This window comes from Melanotaenia boesemani, chromosome 18, assembly GCF_017639745.1.
Source record: "Melanotaenia boesemani isolate fMelBoe1 chromosome 18, fMelBoe1.pri, whole genome shotgun sequence".
NCBI lineage: Eukaryota > Metazoa > Chordata > Actinopteri > Atheriniformes > Melanotaeniidae > Melanotaenia > Melanotaenia boesemani.
Window position 1 is genome coordinate 22,836,127 of NC_055699.1, and position 22,166 is coordinate 22,858,292.

General features: G+C 38.4%; 2 protein-coding genes and 3 long non-coding RNA genes across 53 annotated transcripts in view; 3 read left to right on the top strand and 2 right to left on the bottom strand.

The window, feature by feature from the left end:
• LOC121628724 (NACHT, LRR and PYD domains-containing protein 12-like) overlaps positions 1 to 22,166 on the bottom strand; it is a 2,607,341-nt gene that overhangs the window by 1,350,655 nt on the left and 1,234,520 nt on the right. The gene's annotated exons all lie outside the window — the stretch shown is intronic.
• On the top strand, positions 2,786 to 5,989 carry LOC121628785. Its single transcript, XR_006008261.1, has 3 exons — positions 2,786 to 2,881; positions 5,695 to 5,787; positions 5,924 to 5,989. It is a non-coding gene; the product is annotated as an uncharacterized LOC121628785 (long non-coding RNA).
• On the top strand, positions 6,434 to 6,977 carry LOC121628778. The gene is made up of 3 exons (XR_006008254.1): positions 6,434 to 6,500; positions 6,653 to 6,800; positions 6,897 to 6,977. It is a non-coding gene; the product is annotated as an uncharacterized LOC121628778 (long non-coding RNA).
• Positions 11,781 to 13,602, bottom strand: LOC121628783. Its single transcript, XR_006008259.1, has 3 exons — positions 13,499 to 13,602; positions 13,014 to 13,106; positions 11,781 to 12,510 (listed from the first exon to the last, which is right to left on the bottom strand). It is a non-coding gene; the product is annotated as an uncharacterized LOC121628783 (long non-coding RNA).
• The window catches only part of LOC121628726 (NACHT, LRR and PYD domains-containing protein 14-like), an 829,387-nt gene continuing 823,221 nt past the window's right edge, over positions 16,001 to 22,166 (top strand). For 26 of the 49 annotated variants that reach the window (XR_006008229.1, XR_006008225.1, XR_006008224.1 and 23 more), the window contains exons 1-2: positions 16,004 to 16,050; positions 21,991 to 22,069. Coding sequence is in view for 37 of the 49 variants with exons in the window: in XM_041967995.1 (XP_041823929.1) it covers positions 22,011 to 22,069 (59 nt within the window). In the remaining 12 variants the exon portion in view is untranslated. Of the gene's footprint in view, positions 16,051 to 21,990; positions 22,070 to 22,166 lie in introns of those variants that run through there. The other 23 variants (XR_006008227.1, XM_041968002.1, XM_041967987.1 and 20 more) reach the window with 6 other exon arrangements.

The following is a 22,166-nucleotide window of genomic DNA, read 5'->3' on the forward strand; positions in this document are numbered from 1 at the left end:
GACCAAAATCCTTCATGTACTGTTTGATAGTTTCTGACGACTGCCAGACTCGATGACTACCTGATGTGCTGCAGCGATCTTGTTCAGTCAAGACTACATTAAAATCACCAGCTAACACTATTCTGTTATCTGAATAATTCTGGAGTGTAGCAAACAGGGAGTGGAAAAAGGAGGGATCATCTACATTGGGACCGTACACATTGGTAATACATAATTTGATATTGCAAATAGATAATAAAGTTATCAGAAATCTGCCTTCTGGATCCACTACTGTGCTATCTATGTCAAAATTTAGTCTCTTATTAATAAGAGTAGCTACTCCTCTCTGCCTAGAATTGTAACAAGCTGAATAAACATGAGGAAACTGAGCTGTTTGAAGAAGATCTATGGTTGAGTTTGTTAGATGAGTCTCTTGTAGTAAGACAATGTCAGCCTGCAGCTCCTGTAATTTATTAAAGATCTTCAACCTCTTCTCCCTGGAACCGGCTCCATGTACATTCCAACAGACGATTTTTAACATGGTTATTGTGAACGGTTTAATGCTTCATGCGTGTTACTGACGCGTGTGTCTTTGTGCGCCCCTCTGCGTGTTCGCGCGTGTTTGCGTGCAGCCTGACTGCGCGTGTTTATCCGTGTGTTAAATATCCGTATATGTACCCTAATGCGTGTTCTCTCATACATAAAACGCGAGTATTTATATGTATCATGTATGGTGCGGCTGTGCGTCCTGACGGTGTTCGACCGGCTGCGTGCTGATATTACGAGCTGGATTACAATTAACAGTGAAGGCGTGAAATAGAAAGAGAGTGAAAAGTGAGAGTGGTTGTGTGTAAGAGAAAAACAAAACAGAAAAAAAATACATCGATCTAGGTGTAGAGGCTGTGGTGAGGACGAGCGGTGTGTTCTACTGTCAGTGATCTATAATGGCGAGTTAAGAGTGATCATTGTGAGAGATTGACTTACAGCACCTGGGATCAGAAGAGCCACGGCGTGATGTTGGGGTCCCGGTAAAGCTGGCCGTCAATAAATAATTTGTCCACTGCGATGACTGCTCGGGATCCTTCCGTGATGAATTTTCGCCTAATCGGGAAAAGGATTCTTCTCCGGTCAAGAATTTCCTTTGGAAACTGGTCGTTTACTCCAAAGTTGGTTCCCCTTAGTTCTCGGCCCTGGCGTTTAACTCTTTCCTTTTGCTTAAAATCCCCGAACTTTGCAACAATAGGCCGCGGTCTTCGGGCTCCGGGCTTCTTTCCTCCCAGACGATGGACTCGGTGAAACTGTATATCATTTGTAACTTCTGCAGGAAGTTTAAGTTTGGTGGATATAAAGCTTCTTACAGTGGCTTCAGGGTCCTCATCCGTCTGTTCTGGGATTCCCATAAACACCAGATTGTCCCGCATACTCCTGGCCTGTAGGTCTATTACCGTTTCTTTTATTTTTCTATTTTCTACTGTGAGTCGGGTCACTCCCTCCGTGAGGGATTTCACCGACTCCCTAAGGTTGACATTCTCTGTCGCTAGCGCCTCCACCTGCTTCTGGCTAAACTCCAGCGATTCTCGGACGGCCTGGAACTCTCGGTGGAGAATCTCCAACAAGCTCAGACGGGCGTCAAAGCTGGAGAGCTTGTTATCTATTGATAATAATACATCCGTTGAGTCTTTGCTCGGAGGAGAGATGGATCCAGGTGATTCCTCATCGCGCTGTCGCTTCGCCGCTGAAGAGGTGGACGGAGTCGAAGTTTTGTTTGACTTCCCCATAACTATTAATTCGTAGCACTGATCTATGTAACTGGTCAGGCTAGCCAAATCCTCCCCGCTGTGCTCCAGAGTATCTCTTAATAAGTTCCTTTTTCCTTCTTTAGAAAAAACAATGTTTTTACAGGGTTAGTGAATTGGCGATGGTACAGAATTGAATAAATGAATTTGTTATTTAGCACCTTGTCTCAGTCTGCCGTCTCTCACTCACCAGTGTCACTTACCTCATGACGTCACTTACCTGCGACCAGTAGCACATTTTTCCTACATTTTCCTACATTTAACATAACTTTTAACCACATGTATAATGGTCAAATAGAACATCTAAATCTAAATTTTAAATCTAAATCTAAATGCTATATGTTAAATCTAAATGTTATATGTTATATCTAAATGTTAAATCTAAATCTAAATGTTTAAATCTAAATCTAAATGTTATATGTTAAATCTAAATGTTTAAATCTAAATCTAAATGTTAAATCTTATATCTAAATTTTAAATCTTATATCTAAATGTTAAATCTTATATCTAAATGTTAAATGTTAAATCTAAATGTTAAATGTTAAATCTAAATGTTATATGTTATATCTAAATGTTAAATCTTATATCTAAATGTTAAATCTTATATCTAAATGTTAAATGTTAAATCTAAATGTTATATGTTATATCTAAATGTTAAATCTTATATCTAAATGTTAAATGTTAAATCTAAATGTTTAAATCTAAATCTAAATGTTAAATCTTATATCTAAATGTTAAATCTAAATCTAAATGTTAAATGTTATATCTAAATGTTAAACGTTATATCTAAATGTTAAATCTAAATCTAAATGTTAAATGTTATATCTAAATGTTAAATCTTAAATCTAAATCTAAATGTTGAACCTAAATGTTTAACCCCGCCCCTTTTAGCCTCAACCAATAGGCTAGTAGGGAAACACTCGAGCGCGCGCGCGCGCACACACACGCAGCCGCTCGCACACATGTCTTTACTGTGAATGTCTCTCTGTATGGCGTCGAACATGGCTGGTTCTCTCCCAGCAGAGGAGATTGAGCGCGCGGTCATCGCAGGTGTACGAGCTGCACTTCAAAGTGCACTTCCAACGCAACCACTCACACCATTAACGGTAAGATATATACATTTATTTTTAATCTTTTTAAACAACATTTTGTTGTTTAAAAACTTTCATCTAACTTTCACTGTTAGCTAGCTACTTAGCCGTAGCTAGCGTCCAACGGCAAATTTATCACTAGAATAGAATAGAATAGAATGCCTTTTATTGTCATTATACACATATACAATGAGATTTAGCCATCACCAATGTCAGTGCAAAAGAGCAGTATAGAAGATAAATAAAAGATCTAAGGTATAAAATATTTACAGAAATAAATAGATGTGCACACTTATATATAAGTATGATGTATATACCTGTATACTATACATGTATATAGTGTTCGAGTTGAAAATGTATAAATTACACTGAAACATATTCAAGTCAGAAAATATATTGCACATTCAAAGTATTCTTGCACGTATCATGATATGTTGTACATGTCACATGACAGAAAGTATTGCACATATGTCGTTAGTGTTCCAAGTATTTCACATTTGAAGTCCTACAGGAGTTCAGGGCAGTTATTGCTTTTGGAAAAACTGTTTTTGAGTCTGTTTGTTTTAGTCCTGTTGCACCTGTAGCGCCTCCCAGAGGGCAGCAGGGCAAAGAGATCAGAGCCAGGGTGGGAGCTGTCATTTATAATGTTTCTGGCTCAGCTGAGGCAGCGGGAGGTGTAAATGTCCATCAGGGAGGGGAGAGGGCAGCCAATGATCTTCTGTGCTGTCTTTACAACTCTCTGTAGCCTCTCCCTGTCTGCTACAGTGCAGCTGCCGTACCATACTGTGATGCAGTATGTCAGCAGGCTCTCGATGGATGAGCGGTAGAAGGTCAGCAGCAGGTTGGAGTTTAGTTTGTGCTTCCTGAGGACTCTCAGGAAGTGTAGCCGCTGCTGAGCCTTCTTGGTGATTGACATAATATTCTCTGACCAGGAGATGTCGGCCGAGATGATGACACCAAGAAACCTGATGGTGTGGACCCTCTCCACACACTCGCCGTTTATGTAGAGGGGGGCTGGGTCTGTTCTGAGCCTCCTGAAGTCGATGATAATCTCCCTGGTTTTCTTGGTGTTGAGAGCGAGGTTGTTCTCAGAACACCAAGCAGCCAGCTTCAGGATCTCCTCCCTGTAGGCAGCCTCATCACCCCTGGAGATGAGTCCGACCACTGTAGTGTCGTCAGCGAACTTGACGATGAGGTTGTCATTGTGGACCGGCCTGCAGTCGTGGATGTAGAGGCAGTACAGGAGGGGGCTCAGCACACAGCCCTGTGGGGAGCCGATGCTCAGCGTGCGGGTGGAGGAGAGGTGGGGACCTAGTCTCACAGTCTGGGGTCAGTCTGTTAGAAAGTCCTTTATCCAGGCACATGTGAGAGGGGGGAGGCCAATAGTGTCCAGTTTTGTGCATAGTCTGTCCAGGATTATTGTGTTAAACGCAGAACTGTAATCCATGAAGAGCATCCGGACGTAGCTCTGCTCCTGCTCCAGGTGGTTCAGCGCAAACACTACAGCGTCCTCAGTGGATCTGTTTGCACGGTATGCAAACTGGTGGGAGTCGAAGTCTGGGGGGAGATGGTCCTTGATGTGCTGAAGAACAAGGCTCTCAAAACACTTCATGATTATCGGAGTGAGGGCCACTGGTCGGTAATCGTTCAGGCTGGTGATGGGAGACTTCTTCGGCACCGGGACTATTATGGAAGATTTGAGGCAGTGTGGGATGACTGCCTGATCCAGGAAGAGGTTGAAGATCATGGTTATGGTGGGGGCGAGCTGGTGGGCGAACGCTCTGAGCACCTTGACAGGTACTCCGTCTGGGCCAGTAGTCTTCTTAGTGTTCACTGCCAGGAGCACCCGTCTGACATCGTGCTCCTGGATGGTGAGTGGGGTGGTGCGGGAGCCAGATGGGGGTGTGGGTTGGGGTGAGGGCATGGTTGGAGCAGATGCATGCTGCTGAGTTTCCAACCAGGCAAAGAAGCATTTTAGCTCCTCTGCCAGGGTTGCACTCTGATCTGCTGTCGACACATCACAACCACTGAAGTTGGTGATGTCCTGTATGCCCTGCCACACCTCCCGAGTGTTGTTGCTGGACAGGTGGGACTCTATGCGCATCCTGTGGTCCTCCTTGGCTCTTTTTATGCCTCTTTTCAGGTCAGCTCGAGCAGCACTGTACAGTGCTCTGTCCCCTGACCTGAAGGCAGCGTCCCGGGCTCTGAGGAGTGCGCGGACCTGGCTGGTCATCCAGGGTTTCTGGTTAGGGAAAGCCCTGATGGTTTTGTTCACAGTCACATTCCCGATGCAGAACTGAATATAGTCCAGTACCGTCCCTGTGAATGTCTCCAGCTCCTGTTGTTCAAACACGTCCCAGTCTGTCTGTTGGAAACAGTCTTGGAGTCTGGCGAGTGCATCTTCAGGCCAGGTTGTTACAGTTTTTGTGGTGGGCCTGTTCCTACGTCTGAGGGGGGTGTAGGCTGGGGGAAGCAGGAGGGAAAGATGGTCTGACTGTCCGAGGTGGGGGAGGAGTACGACCCTGTATGCATGCTTGATGTTAGTGTAGATATGATCCACTATCTCCTTATAGTAAAGAGTCCTTAACAAAAATCCCTGGATTCAGGCGTTGATGTGGATCACCCCGCAAAGTCGATCACTGTTTTCTTATTCTATCTCTGGGATTCCATGAAAGTTTCATCAAAATCCGTCCATTACATTTTGAGTGACGTTGCTAAAAGACAAGACAAACCAACGCCATCTAAAACACAGCCTCCACCTTGGCGGTGGTATAGAAAATTAGAACATTTAAAATATCCATGTTTAAAATGTGGACTCTTTTTCGCAGGTCTCCGGACTACAGACTAACTCGCAGGTTCTTCCAGCAGTGCCCAGAGGCGCGGTGACCCAGTTTTCAACCGCAGTCACGGCACAAAGATCAGTGAGTGATACAAAAATGCATTTGCTAATCCTTAACTGAGTAAACATTGTAATGTCAAAAGTTTGTGTCTGTATTATTTAAAAGCCACTACCTATACCCAGTCCATTAAGAAAAATCTTTTTCTCTTTTTCAATAGACTCCTCTGCCATCTATCCCTCGACGAAATAGGGCTTCATCAAGCTACTTTAGACGAAGACACGTAAAAACATATACAAAAGAAGTTGTATGCTTGCCTTTTTCTTCAGAAGCATCAGTCTTTGTTATTCCCAGAGGAGAAACTCGGACCAGATTAGCTCAGGCTGGTCTTCTTGGAAAAATTTCCTTTTCCACAGAATGGTCTGAAGATCAACTAAGAGCTGAAATAACTGCCATCTTCAAAGGAGCATTTGGACTGTCAGAGCATCAGTCATTCCCATTTAAGTTTTTGAGCACCATCAAAGGATGTAAGAAACTGATGATTCCAAAGGTCACTTCCAATTTTCCTTGGGGTGGTAAAGAAGTTGCTTCAGTCTGTTCCAGCACTTGTCTGTACATCATGGCAGGGATGGAAGTTCCAGCACTGGTGAGCTTGATATTTCATAACTTAATTTGGAATATTTTTTAATTCTGTTACTTTCTAATTCTTTTTCTGTCATAATATTTTGTTCAGAATGGGCCTCTGGAACTTTCAGATGATAGTGATTTTGAAAGCCCAGTTTTACAACGTAGGAGAGGTGGGTAAAAGATACTGGTAACACATTTCATCTTTGTGTAAATAGCCTGACAAAGTAAACTGTTGCTCTCCTTTTATTTTTTTGTTAAATTTGTAATTTATTTAATATTAAAGCTTTTTCAAGAATTACTAAGTACATTTTTCCTCATATAGTGAGTCAGCATGAGGGTCCTTCAACAAGCCAGAGGGAACAACATGAGAGAGAGGATGATGGTGAAATCAGTCTTCCAGCTCATGATGAAATGGACTTTCAAGAACAACAAAGGCCAAATGAAGCTCGTGTTCACTTTGCAGATTTCATGTACATATTCAATTTTTTTTACATGAGATCTATATTATTTCTGTTATTCTGTTTTTCTTATTGAACATTTTTCATAATTTTCCTTCTCATCTGCAGCCCAATTGATGTTGAAGAAGATGAAGCCATTGAGGAAGCCATCAGACAAAGTCTTTTAGATGAAACTGTACAGTCCTCACAAAATTTCAGGTCTGTTTCAGAATCTTTATGTAGCTTAAAATGGTTGGGCTGCATACTGTATGAAGAGTGCAATGGTATTTTTTATGTTAGTAAAAGTTATTATCTTTATGCTTTAAAGGTTTCTACAAACTTTGAGCAAAGAAGAAATTATAGGAATAGTGAGGGCACACAGTGAGAGAGTTGTCACAACTGCCTACAGACCAATCTTCATAAGCCGAGCCAATGTGTGGAAGTCTGCTCTCCGACAGTTTAGTAGACGGAAATTTGTGGATAGTACCGATGTGCTATATGTGACCTTTGCCAGCGATGAAGACATCAGTGAAGAAGCTGATGACCTTGGAGGGCCCCGGCGGGAATTCTTCCGTCTACTTGTAAAGGCAATCTACAAAGATAGTGGCGCATTTGAAGGTTGGGCATTTTTATGTCTTATAAATAAGTTTACTTATAAACGTATTACATATTAAAACTAATGCATATGAGTCTACGTGTGTAGGGGTCAAAATTGTTAGCTACAACATACTAAGAAAAACAATGTATCAGCTTCCACTTGTGTTTAGCATGAACTTGGGTGGCTGCATAAAATTTTACAAGGCCTACTCTAGAGACAATATTTATTTTGTCCTTTTAGGGCTTTTAGAGATACAGTGTTGCAACATCGCAGACAACAAGGAGGATGTCACTTGTAAATATTGATGACAAGTGTCAGCATAACAAAATTAATGGCTAATTTAGACTTAATCCTACATTAATAACAGTTATATAGGTCTATGAATAATATTTCATGTCTTGTAACAGAACATCCTAAATGTTTGACACTGGAACTATTAACCTTGTTACTGTTTTAAGGGTAAACAGATCTTTCCTGGATGCTGGTTAAATTTATATTAAAGTTTAAAAACCATATTGTTAGGTGATTTGTAGCTGTTAAATCTTGATCATAGACAGCAGATTAAACTTTTGCTTTTGACATGGTGATAATGGTGTAGCTTAATAGATTGTTATTGGTTCTGCATTAAAGGTCCTGTATAGATCTAAAAGATCCTGTAAAGATCTAAGCAGTCACTATAAAATCTGGCCACAATATCTTCTGGGTTTTGGACATTAAAGACTTTGTGACTCAGCAGTTAGTGTTCCTGTGTATCATACATCCACTTCCTGTGCTTTCGCTGAACGGGATATCCATAGTAGTCCAAAGGTTGAGTGATAAACGCAGTATTCTTGTCATTCTTTGTGATCATTGTCTTGAAAGCATAGTAAAAGGAAAGGGGCCATACACCAAAGTTTTAAATAGGAGGAAGATAATCATTGGCAGTGTTACCACTAAGCAAGATAATAGGAACAGAATTTTCAGTCAAGTTACAAACATTTTGGAGTTAAATGGTGATTGTTAAATTTGTTTCTTCACTGTGGTATTAGATATGAGGTCAGAGACTCAGTGATTAATTTGTAAATCTTCTCAAATTTCTGCTAGAAGAGCTGCATTTACAGTGAGAAATTGCTGTTTTATTTTGATGTAAGTTCACAACTTTTGTGTGATTTCAAAACCACTTGACCTAGTTAAATTTTACAGGTAAAATCAGGCAAGTAGGTAGATGGTAAACTGTACTTCTATTAACAGTATTTTAGACACACATGAACAGAGCAGTACACAAACACCAACTCCCTAATTTCTGTCTGTAAAAATCAAGATATCAGAAGTAATAAATATGTGATTTGAGGCTGCTAGCTATCTTAAATACTTGTTTTTAATCTATATCTACAATTTATTTTTCATTTTTTAATGAAATAATTAATTCTAATACTTTTTGTCATCCGGAATCCCCAAATGGCTTCATTCCAAGACTGAACATTTCTCATGTTCAAAATGGAGTGTATCGTACTATTGGACAGATGATGTCTACCATAATTGTCCAAGGTGGTGAACCCCCAGCCCTCCTGTCTCCTCTTGTGGCAGACTACCTTCTGACAGGAAACATCTTTGAGGTGAATGCCACTCCTGATGATGTGGCTGACATGGAACTGAGAGGATCCCTGAAAATGGTAAGATTTTCACAAGTTTTTGTTTCCAATTTCAATTTCTGTGTTCTGAATGCATGATATTTATTATCTTTCCTTTTTACACTTTGAGGTTGATCAAGCAGAAAATGAAGATGATCTGGCTCAAGCTGTGGAATGCTGTGACTCATGGAGATACCAAATTGAAGGACTTCCAAACCCAGTCAACATGGAAAACAAAGATGCATTTGTGAAAAGTGCAGTACTTTTCCATGTCCTCGTGCAACAGAAGAGCTGCTACGATCAGTTGGCTGAGGGTTTGAAATACTATGGGGTAAGTTTATTTTAAAGGCAAATTTATTTACATGTGCATGTGAGCTGCATAAGAAAGGGATATCTGAAATGTGTGACTGTGTCAATATTATTAACAATATGGTTTGCAAAAATACAAATGCACTTACCTGTACAATACCAGTCACAAATTTGGACACATACCTGTTAGATTAAATAGGTATGGATTACTTGGTAAATGGTCTGTACTTATATAGTGCTTTTATCCAAAGCACTTTACATGTACATCACATTCACCCATTCGCACACACATTCACACGGAAGCTGCCATGCAAGGCGTTCAACCACAACCCATCAGGAACAATTAGGGGTTCAGTGTCTTCTTCTGGGACACCTCAACATGAGCTGTCCGGGCCTAGATCAAACCAGCAACCCTTGGGCTACACGACCACCACTCTACTCACTAAGCCATGCCGCCCCTACTTCTTGACTCAACTAATACTGTATATTATATGCAGATTGTAAAGCAATCTTCAGGTATAGTTCGCTTTTTTAATACCAAACTGTAGTGTCACTTGGTAAGAGGCTGTTTTGTGTATGCAGACCTTGAATTATAACTTTAGGATCATGTTTTTGTCCTGAAACTGCAGGATCAACATCTAAATTCAGATCTCTCTCCATTTCTCATCTTAGTAACCACTAAATATGCGTAACATTTTCACAGGTTCTTCCACTCATGAAAGAAACCCCGACCATCAGGATCCTTCTGGACATGCCGAAAGAACCTAGTGATGTTACAGCAGATGTTCTAGCTGCAATCCTTAAACCCAGCTATTCTGTCCTGGGGAGCAACAGAAGACCAAGAGAGGAGTTAATGGTGGTTAAATTCAGAGAGTTTCTTCATTATATCCAAGGTACTTTTATTTGTAGTCAAGCTTAAATGAAATTTTTTCTTCTACGATAAGCACTAAATGTAACACTTTAAGTACCTGGTACATCTACAAATGAACTAGCCAAGATAACTTAAAAAAAGTGTTGTGTTCACAGGCTCAAGAAAATGTGTATATGTTTGTTTGCTTCTTGACCATTTCTTAATGTTTAAAGTCCACCAAGTTAATAACCAAGTGTTTAACCCTTTCACTATTCAACAAAGGTCTTTTTATGTGTTGCAAGACATAGGCAGTGTTGACAACACTGCCTATGTCTTGCAGTGCTGATTGCCTAACAAAATAGGCAATCAGCACTGTGGCTGAAAATTTACTTTAAATCTGTAGACCACAGTTGTAAATCAAATTTGCATTACATTACTAACCCACTGAAATATGCTGGCAGCTACAGGGAAAGCTGTGACATAATAGATACAGTAAAAACTAGACTCATACAATAACATTTTCTCATGTTTTGTACTTTTCTGTCTTGTAGAGAATGAGTTGGAAGAACATCTCAATTCCAGAAACCTCACTGAAGCAGAAATAGCCTTCATTCAGACTCTGAATCCTGGACACATCCTGGCCTTTGCAACTGGCAGTGGCAAAGTTCCTGCTGTTGGATTTCATCCCAGTCCAAAGCAGACTTTTGTCCATGATGACACAAAACACCTTCCCATTGCTCACACATGCTCAAATGAGATTCAAATCTTTGTTAACACAAAGATGCTGGCAGATGATGATGAATTTGAGTACAACTTCTTAGTGGCTCTCATGAATGGAGCAATTTTTAGTGCAGTATAAAACATCTCAGCACAAGCTCAGACACCATAACTGAAGTTATTGAAAATGCACTGTGAGGAAACCCACATGCTGGGTATGCAAGACAGCACACAAATGTTTGAGTTCATGCAATGTTGACTGTTATTTTATTCATGTTTAATGTTACAGATGTTCAGTCTTTGAAGTACTAATTTACTTTGGTTATATATTTACAGTATTTGCTTAATGCACGTTACCACTTCTTGACATTTTAATGTTGCATACAGCTCACAATTTTTACAGTGATGTTGGGGAACCCTGGTCCTCAAGGGACACAGTCCTGCATGTTTAAAATGTTAATTTAACATTAACATAATAATTTAAATCAGGTGTTTTAGATAGGGAATCTTGGCCCTTTTTTGTATTTCCCTTATCATTGGTTTACACAATAGTTACACACTTGTCATCTTATTATATACAAATTCCTGAACAGTGTGATACAGTGTTTTTCCCTTGTTACCATCATTTTCAAGTGGGTTCACTACAACAAACAGTTCTTCCAAGTCACGATTATTAAGGGGGCAAAATGAGTTCTGCACCTGTTGAGTTGATACAGAGTCCAGCGTTTCTTCAGCTGCTGCTTCTGGGCTGTTTAATAACAGAAGATGTCTGTCTTGGGTGAATAGCTGAACAGGAGTTTTGTTATTTTCTGTTGAAATGGCATGGTTATTAAATGCAGTTTTAAACTCGTATAAGGTGCGAGTGATCCTGGGGATGTATACATAGTGAAGACAAAATAAATCTGATTTATTGTCTACATCTAAGGCCTCCATGGACTCAAGTTCATAAAATATGGGCGCAAAAACATCACGGCAGTTTCTGTTTAAGTCCCGATTGAATCTCTCAATGCGTTGGTTATGCACTGAACTTCCAGTCAATACAGAATTTTCTCCTCTGTGCACTCTCATGTCTTCCCATATTAGCACATTCTCGCCTCCATGATCAGTTCTAATATGAATGGGCCGTCCAACTTCCCTGATGGCTGTAGTGAAAAGATCCATTACAGTTTCAGCCCTATTGTTGTTGGAACACTGGAGAAAAGTTATCATTCTGCTGTAACCATCCATTGCACTATGTACAACTAATTTCCATCGGATCAGTTTGTGATTGCCATCGATGTGCCATACATAGTTTGGGAAGGGCACAGTGTACACTCTCCTCTGTATTGTTGTTGCCCTTCTGGACTCAACACCAGCACCATCAACCCTTTTAATTGAGTCTCTGAGACGACGTCTTTGGACAGTAATGTTTCTGGCACGCAAATGCCCATTTAGCATAACTTCTCCTACATGAGGATGTTCAGCTTTAATGGCACATATCATTACATCCAGTTCCTGATCAGAAATCTCAGTAAATCTGGTGTGCCTTATGTTGTATTCCCGCATGAGTTTGTATAATGTGGGTCTGGAAATATGCAAAGCAGAGGCTGCCTCAGAAACAGTTGTCCCTTGAAACAACAGACCCTCGATGTCTTCTTTGGAAATGAAGGCATGTCCATCCTAAAAGAAAAGGACAAGATATTGAGATAAAAAAAAGTAGTTCACTGATTTCATATTAATGTAGCCAAGTCAATTTTATTTAATAAAAAGTATTGAATAGATTATAAGTTAATATTGATATGGCAACTCCTGTATCCACTTCAACTTCGTTGAGGAGTTTGTTCTTACCACAAAAACCTATGTGACCATCAAATTTCTTAGTTTCACAACAGATGTTTGCAACTCTGCTGCTACACCCAAAAATGTAATAGTTTAAATGACATTAGTGTTTTATTTCATTACCATTTAACTAGTTTTTAACAGGGGTAGAAAATAGTGCTTTTTACTGTGCCTTTTAAGTGTGTTGCTATAATAACCTAACCATTTGACAGTATTTGTTTCGTAGACACAGTAAAATGAGACCACGCATACTATTTACAATTTAATAAGGCCTGGACAAAAACTTTGGACATTACAATGTTTACTCAGTTAAGGATTAGCAAATGCATTTTTGTATCACTCACTGATCTTTGTGCCGTGACTGCGGTTGAAAACTGGGTCACCGCGCCTCTGGGCACTGCTGGAAGAACCTGCGAGTTAGTCTGTAGTCCGGAGACCTGCGAAAAAGAGTCCACATTTTAAACGTGGATATTTTAAATGTTCTAATTTTCTATACCACCGCCAAGGCGGAGGCTGTGTTTTAGATGGCGTTGGTTTGTCTTGTCTTTTAGCAACGTAACTCAAAATGTAATGGACGGATTTTGATGAAACTTTCATGGAATCCCAGAGATAGAATAAGAAAACAGTGATCGACTTTGCGGAGTGATCCACATCAACGCCTGAATCCAGGGATTTTTGTTAAGGACTCTTTACTATAAGGAGATAGTGATAAATTTGCCGTTGGACGCTAGCTACGGCTAAGTAGCTAGCTAACAGTGAAAGTTAGATGAAAGTTTTTAAACAACAAAATGTTGTTTAAAAAGATTAAAAATAAATGTATATATCTTACCGTTAATGGTGTGAGTGGTTGCGTTGGAAGTGCACTTTGAAGTGCAGCTCGTACACCTGCGATGACCGCGCGCTCAATCTCCTCTGCTGGGAGAGAACCAGCCATGTTCGACGCCATCCAGAGAGACATTCACAGTAAAGACGTGTGTGCGAGCGGCTGTGTGTGTGCGCGCGCGTGCGAGTGTTTCCCTACTAGCCTATTGGTTGAGGCTAAAAGGGGCGGGGTTAATTAGCATATATTCGAAACATTTAGGTTCAACATTTAGATTTAGATTTAAGATTTAACATTTAGATTTAGATTTAACATTTAGATATAAGATTTAACATTTAGATTTAGATTTAACATTTAGATTTAGATTTAAACATTTAGATTTAACATTTAACATTTAGATATAAGATTTAACATTTAGATATAACATTTAACATTTAGATATAACATATAACATTTAGATTTAACATTTAACATTTAGAGTTAACATTTAACATTTAGATATAAGATTTAAAATTTAGATATAAGATTTAACATTTAGATTTAGATTTGAACATTTAGATTTAACATATAACATTTAGATTTAGATTTAAACATTTAGATTTAGATTTAACATTTAGATATAACATTTAACATTTAGATATAACATTTAACATTTAGATATAACATATAACATTTAGATTTAACATTTAACATTTAGAGTTAACATTTAACATTTAGATATAAGATTTAACATTTAGATATAACATTTAACATTTAGATATAACATATAACATTTAGATTTAACATTTAACATTTAGAGTTAACATTTAACATTTAGATATAAGATTTAAAATTTAGATATAAGATTTAACATTTAGATTTAGATTTGAACATTTAGATTTAACATATAACATTTAGATTTAGATTTAAACATTTAGATTTAGATTTAACATTTAGATATAACATATAACATTTAGATTTGACATATAGCATTTAGATTTAGATTTAAAATTTAGATTTGGATGTTCTATTTGACCATTATACATGTGGTTAAAAGTTATGTTAAATGTAGGAAAATGTAGGAAAAATGTGCTAAATGTGAGAAAAGTGAGATAAATAATGAAAATGTGTCAGCTACAACTTTTACACTGAATTTTTACACTTGGCGCCCCATAGATATGTGTAGTCTAGTTCAGTCATTGGTTTTTGTGGAAGTGATTTACGTCTGTCTGCTGCTTAAGTTTTTGTGCTGATGTTTAAACAGGAGTTCTTAAAACTTTCTTTGTTCAAACGTGCAGTAATAAATATGGTTATGAAATAAGTAAATATTACAATAAATAACTGCATGCATTCAGCTTGGAAAATGTCCCTGAAATCACCTCAACTCAACAGGCCTGTTTTCAGTCAGTTTAAGATAACCAGCAGAGTAGATTATTACTTAGACCAGTTGTCATTAAACTACTCAGTACTGGAAATAAAACAGCCATCGGAGCCTTAAAGAAAAGATGACTGAAAACTGTTTAATTGATAAGATGAAAAATAACATCAATAAGTCTCATTTATATTGACTAATGATTAAACTAAATAATGATACGCTCCATTTAACATCAAAGAAAACAGCAGAATCCCAGTTTCACTATAGTAGATGTGTTTTACTGAATAAATAACGTTACTTGATGAAAAAATTTCAGTGGGTGTAAATTAACTCAGACATCAAGAGAAGTTAAGGAAGCTGTGGATAATTTTATAAAAAATATCTTTGATGTCCTGTGGCAGAAGAGATGTGAGGAGACAGAAGGTACAGACAGAAGAAGATAGAAAAAAGAAGAGGACAGTGTCGATGGAGGACAGAGACAAGAGGACATGAGAGAGAGGGAGTGGCTTGTGTGAAACATAAGTTGCTCCCATTTTAAGATAAATTTAGGTTTTTATTTTGGTCTCTTGGGATGTGTGAGTGATAACAGTCTCTGTTGCTCTGTGTGTTTAGCTTCTTACCTGCTGCAAGTCACTTTCATAAAGGAGGTATGAAAACATGGAAACTAATTTCTTTAGTCAATGATTTTGTAATCTTGTGCTTTAGTCCAGCAAATTAGGATTTGAATGTCTTTTATTTTCACAATGAAACCTAAAGGGACTGAAAGTAGTGAACAGATGTTTCATTCATCCAGTTTACTCCTCCTAAAAAGAGGCGATGTGGTCTTAAATATAAAACTCCTGGGCTGAAAATTAACTCCAGTCTGACCCTGACTTTACTGTTGTGTAAGAAAACATCTTCTTTTAAAGTGTAAAAATAAATCAGTTCAGTCCTAAGAAGTGTTTTAGAAGCTGATTATAATGAAGTTGCTGAAGAAAGTTTATTGTGGAACAAAAATAACCTTTACAGAGGAGAAGAAATGTGGAGTAAAGGAGGAGACTGGAAAGCTGGGAGAAAATGAGTTTGGCAGAATTTCCTGTGAAACCGGTTTTAGTTACTGTAACACGTGACTTCTTTTACTTGGCAGGAGGAGAGGTCATATTCAAATAGTTCAACGCCATCTTGGGACGACAGCAGCAACAAGAAGAAACCTGAGTTGTGAACAAAGGTGAGCGTGAACAGCATTCTTTCTTCTGTCAGAGTGTCTGAGTGTGTTTTCTGTCTGTGGGGTTGACGAAGACGCGGTAAACTTTGATTCTCTGTCAAAACAAAAAGCTTTTATTCAACATGCAAAGTGAGGCTGCGGGACTTCCTGACTTTTAGCTGTGACTCAGAAAACCTCAGCTTCATTGTGAAACTCAGCAGATCACTGTGGGATTTTCTCAGGGAAATTAAATAAAATAAATTAAATAAATACACATTTTCTCCTCAGTGTTATCTGGCAGATTGAACTTTAACATCTCCATATTTCCTCGCGCTGACATTAACACATGAACTTCTTGGACTGGCGTGATCCACATGTGCAACGTTATGATCTGTACAACTTAAGCTGAAAGGTTATGAAAGTTCATGGGCAATTATGTTTTATAAAAGTGTTGAAATGATGACATTAAATGGGATGAGTCTGGCTGCAGAGCTCCACTGTGGAGTCAGTTCACCTCCACCGTCGGGCAGGAAGATACAAATAATTTTCCAAATAAATTTTATTCCGGAACTATCCCAAAGATTTTTCTAAATAAAATGCAGCAACAAATTAGCCGGCAGCGTGTTATAACCTCGCCTGGATCACGCTATAAATAACATACTGATCAAACAAGCTTAGTCTCCTGTCCTTAGAACAACATACTTTTCAATTAACAATACTCCTTTGATTGTTTTTGGCACAATCAGCAGATTTTAATATGGAAAATATTGATAACTGCATATGATGGGTCCAGTATGTGGACTTGAATTGTAAGCCTCAAGATCTTTAGCTGGATGTATTTTTACTAATAGCAACACGACATGACAACACCTCAGTTATTGTTTTGTATTTTATGTTGTTTAATTTCAGTTTCTATAGTAGGTTCTGCTCATTTTCGTTTTAATTGTATTCAATATCAAATGTTTAAATTTAGTTCAGATTTTAAATATGTTGCACCAGTAAGAAGTGAAAACCATTAAAACCAGACAAATTTTAATTAGCCTGGTGTTAAATACTGCAGCACCTTATGTATCATCGTGTGGTGGAAAAAATAACTTCTGAATGATCCAGATGAGAAAATCCATCCATGCTGAATAAAACTCTTGCATGAGGAGAGTGTCATACAGAAAACCAGCAGGTCTGAAGAGGAGAGGGGTGTGTGTGTCTTTCATGTCTATGGGTTGGCCGCAAAAGAACAATGGGATCCCTCAGGAGGTACTTGGATCTGTTAATCAGCTCTGGGAAGCATTCTGGCTACGGAAGATAAACCTGATTTGCTTTCAGTACAAGCACCTCGCTAACAGTTTAGTCTGGACACTTTCTGAAGAATTAAATAATAAAGGAAAAAATACAAAATTAAATTTCCTTTACAATAGTTTTTCCATTTTACATAAAAAGTTATACATAGCATCTAATATACAATTTTTAAAATCTCACTTTTATACCATGCAGCACTATTAGATTAATTTTGCCCGACTTTTAATCTTTTCATGATTTTTCCACCAAACTGAACCACGATTTACTTTGTTTCCATTTATAGATGTGTGAAACACATCAACTCACCTGTAGTTTCCATCATGGCATAAACAGGGAATTATTCAATAATTATATAAAATACAAAAATAAAACGTTGTGTTTTTAAGTGCTTTATTGTTTAAGCTCTGCATTTGCTGTACAGTAGATAACCCTGGTGTTCTGCCACTTCCTCCACAAACATTCATGTCCTCAATGTTCCAAAAAATAAACTTAAAAGGCTCTAAAATAATTTCTCTCTCATGCTCATTGTTATAACTCGACTCTGCTGGGTGAATGAGCCGCAACAAAGAGAACTGTGGCAAGATTTTAAGAGTGAAGCACTATAGGTTCATTATGACGACCGGGGATGTGGTACAAAAAAAAGGTGAAAAGCTGAACTAAGGGGGTTGGGGTTAGCAATGCTGTTTAACAGAACAAAAACAAAACATTCCCCTAAGCAACTCAAAAACAGCCAGTCAAAAGGAACGAAATACAAAGTTGGCCTTCAGAGCTAGAAATACATACAAAGAAAAAGAAGCAGCACCAATGACTAAGTGTCTAAACACTGTACAAATAATTACAAAAGGAGGGAAGTAGACGAAGGTGCGACAGCTCCAGCCCGGTGAGCCGGCAGCTGTAACTCATCAGTTCAGGTGCTCTGCTGCCTCTGCCATGTTCTCCTCCCCCATTGTCAACATGTCAGGCAACTCCACCTTGCTGGAAAAAAAGAAATTTAAGTTTCCCCCAAGCCATTGTGCTGCTGTTCTGCAGTCATGAACCACCTTGTGGTCCAATAGAAAAGTGAGAAAAAAATTAGTCTTCTACAACAACAATGGTGCAACATACAACTAGAAAAAAGCTTTCCAATTCCACAGTTTTCTCCACATGAAGTGAGACGGCCTGCAGAGTCTGCAGCTGCTCCTGGTTCTTAGGAGAAACACAAAAACAATTAAATCAGATAAAGTTTAGTTAATTTGGGGCATAAAAACACACATTACAGACCTTGGTGATGTCATCCAGCGTCCTTTTCTCCAGTTTGAACACTGATGCCAGGTCACCTCGCAAAGGTGCTTTAGAGTATGCTGTCCAACGGCCAAACATTTTGCCATAGCTAAGAAAAGGAAATGGGGGTGGGTGATGTTAAAGATAAATTATTGTATAGAAGGGACAGTACTGTTTAATCATGTCAAAGCTGATGTTCTAACCTGCCAGAGTCCAATCTGTCCATTAACATGATGCACCACCATGTCTTCAATGCTGGCCTGTCTGGGGGGAGTAATTATTAAAACTATATCACAAAATACAATTTAGGGATTTTCAGGTTAATAAGTAGATCTACTTACAATGGAGAAATCATAGGGTGCATCCAGTAAAGTGTACAGGGCATACTATGAATAAAAACTATTTAATATAAATAAATTTACAGTCAGCAGCTCGAAGATTTTCATTTAGTCTTTTTTATCTTAATGAAGTTTTTTTTTTTTCTATTCAGACAAATAAAAGGATGTAACATACCTTGCATAGGCATGTTACAACACCCTATTATATATATATATATATATATATATATGTATATATAAAGAAAAACTCATATTGCGGTCAGCAGTATTTACCAGACATGTAATGTGTCTTACCATGAGCATAAAGATGCTGCAGTCATTCCCACATGTTTGTTTTGGAAAATCCTGGCATTTCAGAAATGAGTTAGGAGATTAATGTGTTTTTCACAGTTCTGTTAAATTCAAATAATACTTGTTGTATAGTTTTACCTGTATTTGCAAACCTGTCTCTTTCCATGATCCAGGATTCAGTGACTGCAAAAGTTTTCTAAAATTTAAGATTAAGCTGCATTTAGAACCAAGTAATTATAAAAAACAGTAAATATTGACCACACCACAGAACCACTGCCGTCAGGAGTCTCTCTCTCTCTCTCTCTCTCTCTCTCTCTCACACACACACACACACACTATTTCTGTAGCCTCTTTAGTGGTGCTAGTTCCTGTACACAGTTCCAGATTTTATAGCTGTAACATGTTTATTACATTAAACTGTAACGGGACAAGAAATATTTGTTGTACAAAGAAGTATTAGCTTGTGCCATACAAAGGTTATTTTACAAAACACAATCTGGGGGTGAAAAAAAACAGGAAAGAAAAACTTTCTGGAACAGCATTCAACAACACTGGAACCCGAATGATGGAGAGTCTTTCTGTTAGCGACCTCAACAGTTCTCTGATTTCATTAGCACATCTGGAATTCAGAAAGAAAATCTCTCCCTGGGCTGCTTCATAACCTATAATTAGTGACATTTAAACTCGAGATGTGGGTAGTTTATAGTACAGTGTGACTAAGAATTTTCAGGAACATTTATAGGTTCATCACAGTCTCTGTCATGTACAGACAACATGTGATGACCAGGTTTCCACACTGGTATAAAAACAGCATCTCTGATGTGAGCATTATTCGGATGCAGAGGAACAGTTGAGGAAATGGCCAAACTGCATCAGAAACTGTCTTGCTGAAAGCAGCATAGCATAGTACACTTACATGTAAGCTTGAAAGTGGGTCACATGCAGTTGGGTGTCACCATGTTGGAACAACATACAGATCGACCACATAGATGCTCTTTCCCTGTAAAATAAATTAAAGTGTGTCTATATTATTCACACACTCACAATCCACTTAATTAGGTACACTCTTTCATTGTACTGCAATACAACATAACGTCCTGTCAAAAATATAAAGCAGTGCAGCAATTTAAAAAATAGACAGTTGCATCTATTAAAGATAGAATAGCTGCTGGTCAGGCACATAATTTAAACTTTATATCAGCTGAGATGACATACAACATACCAACATGATCTCTTCACGCCTCTTAACTGGGAAAACAACTTATTTCAGTGCAGGCCTACATGTTGATAGATACTGAGCGGCCTGTGGGTCAACTACCTCACGTTTTAAACACTAAACTGAAAACGAGCAAAGCCACTCTGAAGACAAACTCAAACTATAGTGTATGGAGAACAAATAAAAAAAACCTTATGAAAAAAATTTTCTATCTCTGCTGCAAGTTCAAGCAAAACAGTTTATCAAACTGAGCCACTCGTTCGTGAACTCATGCATTTGTATAAACACCAGCAAACAATCAAACCTGTACACGGCTGTAGCTCGCTGTAACATTCAGCAACCTTACTTGCTTTAAATATATAGCTATTTCCAACAACAGATACTTTGCTGGCAAACAGACTTTTGCAGACTAAGCTGTAGAGAAACTGTCGCAGAGTCTTACATGTTCAATCTGTTCTTCTTCGTATACTCGCCTCCCAGGTGGCGTTTGGTGGCGAAGGGTGGAAGTGGTAAAGTTTGTTTATTCCAGCACTAAGGTGGAGGTCATAGATATCTATAACAAAGTCTTTATTATATGGTGGAGGAGTCCTGAGAGTGGGGTCTGCACCGGAACAACTCCACCGTGGAGCTCTGCAGCCAGACTGTCTTGCATTAAATATAAAAAAGCATAAAGGTTATGGAGCATTGAAAATCTAAAAAAACATTAATCCAAATTCAGAATTTTTTCTATTTCATGAAACTGGGTTGAGGTAAGTTCACTACCACAACTCTCCTGCTCCACTGAGTATTTCCACTGCACCATTTACTCCAGATGTGCAGAGAAAAAGGGAACTTTGCTAAGACTTATCTAACATTCACTGATGTAAGCGTAGATAAAAAATATGAATGTGCCAAATACAAACAAGACTTTATGTTTAGCCTGCTGAAGAACTATGGTAAAAACTAGCAACTTTCTATGCTAAAACTGCTGACTAAATGTGGTAACAATTTACTGAAAAGCAATGGTAAAACTATCTAAAACACTATAAACCCTGAAAGTCTTAGCTTTCAGCTAAAAATAAACAAACAAACAACAAAAAAAAAACTAAAAAACAGCAACATTCTAGCTATTATAGCTTTTTTTAGGGCAGTTTAAACTGGATTATGCTGAAAGGGAACTTCTGGCAGCAGCTCCATTTTTAAAGTCCAACTAAGACCAGAGGCTCGTTCCAGAAAACGGGTTATGTGGAAACCCAAAGTAGCCTTTGTTAACCCTGAGTTGCGAGAAACTCTGGGTTTTCTTTTCCAGAAAGCGTCATACCGTCACACGACTGTTTGATGGTCATGGTTCAAAGAGCTAAAGAAATCCCCCAAAAGACTCACCTGAGACACTCGGGGGGAGCTCTGAAAAAAAGTCCACTTTCAGTGTTTATTTCACTTTAGTTTGTGATAATGTTTCTGATGGGTTTATTTTTTCAAATCATAGCAGAAATTTGTGTGTTGTTTATTAATTTAATACATCCAATCTTCCAAACCTCACATTTGAGCCGTTCTGTTTGTTTTTTGTTTACCATGAGTCTGCAGGATCCAACTGTCTGTCTGTGATGGCGGATTCATCCAGACCTCAAGACTTCAGGACTGGACCAGAACCATCAGACCCAAAGTAAGTGAACTGCTCATGAAGGGGGTTAGCTTATTAGCTCAGTCTGTTGCCATGGCAACTTAATGCTGGAAGCAAACGCTGGAGCTGGAAATGAAAG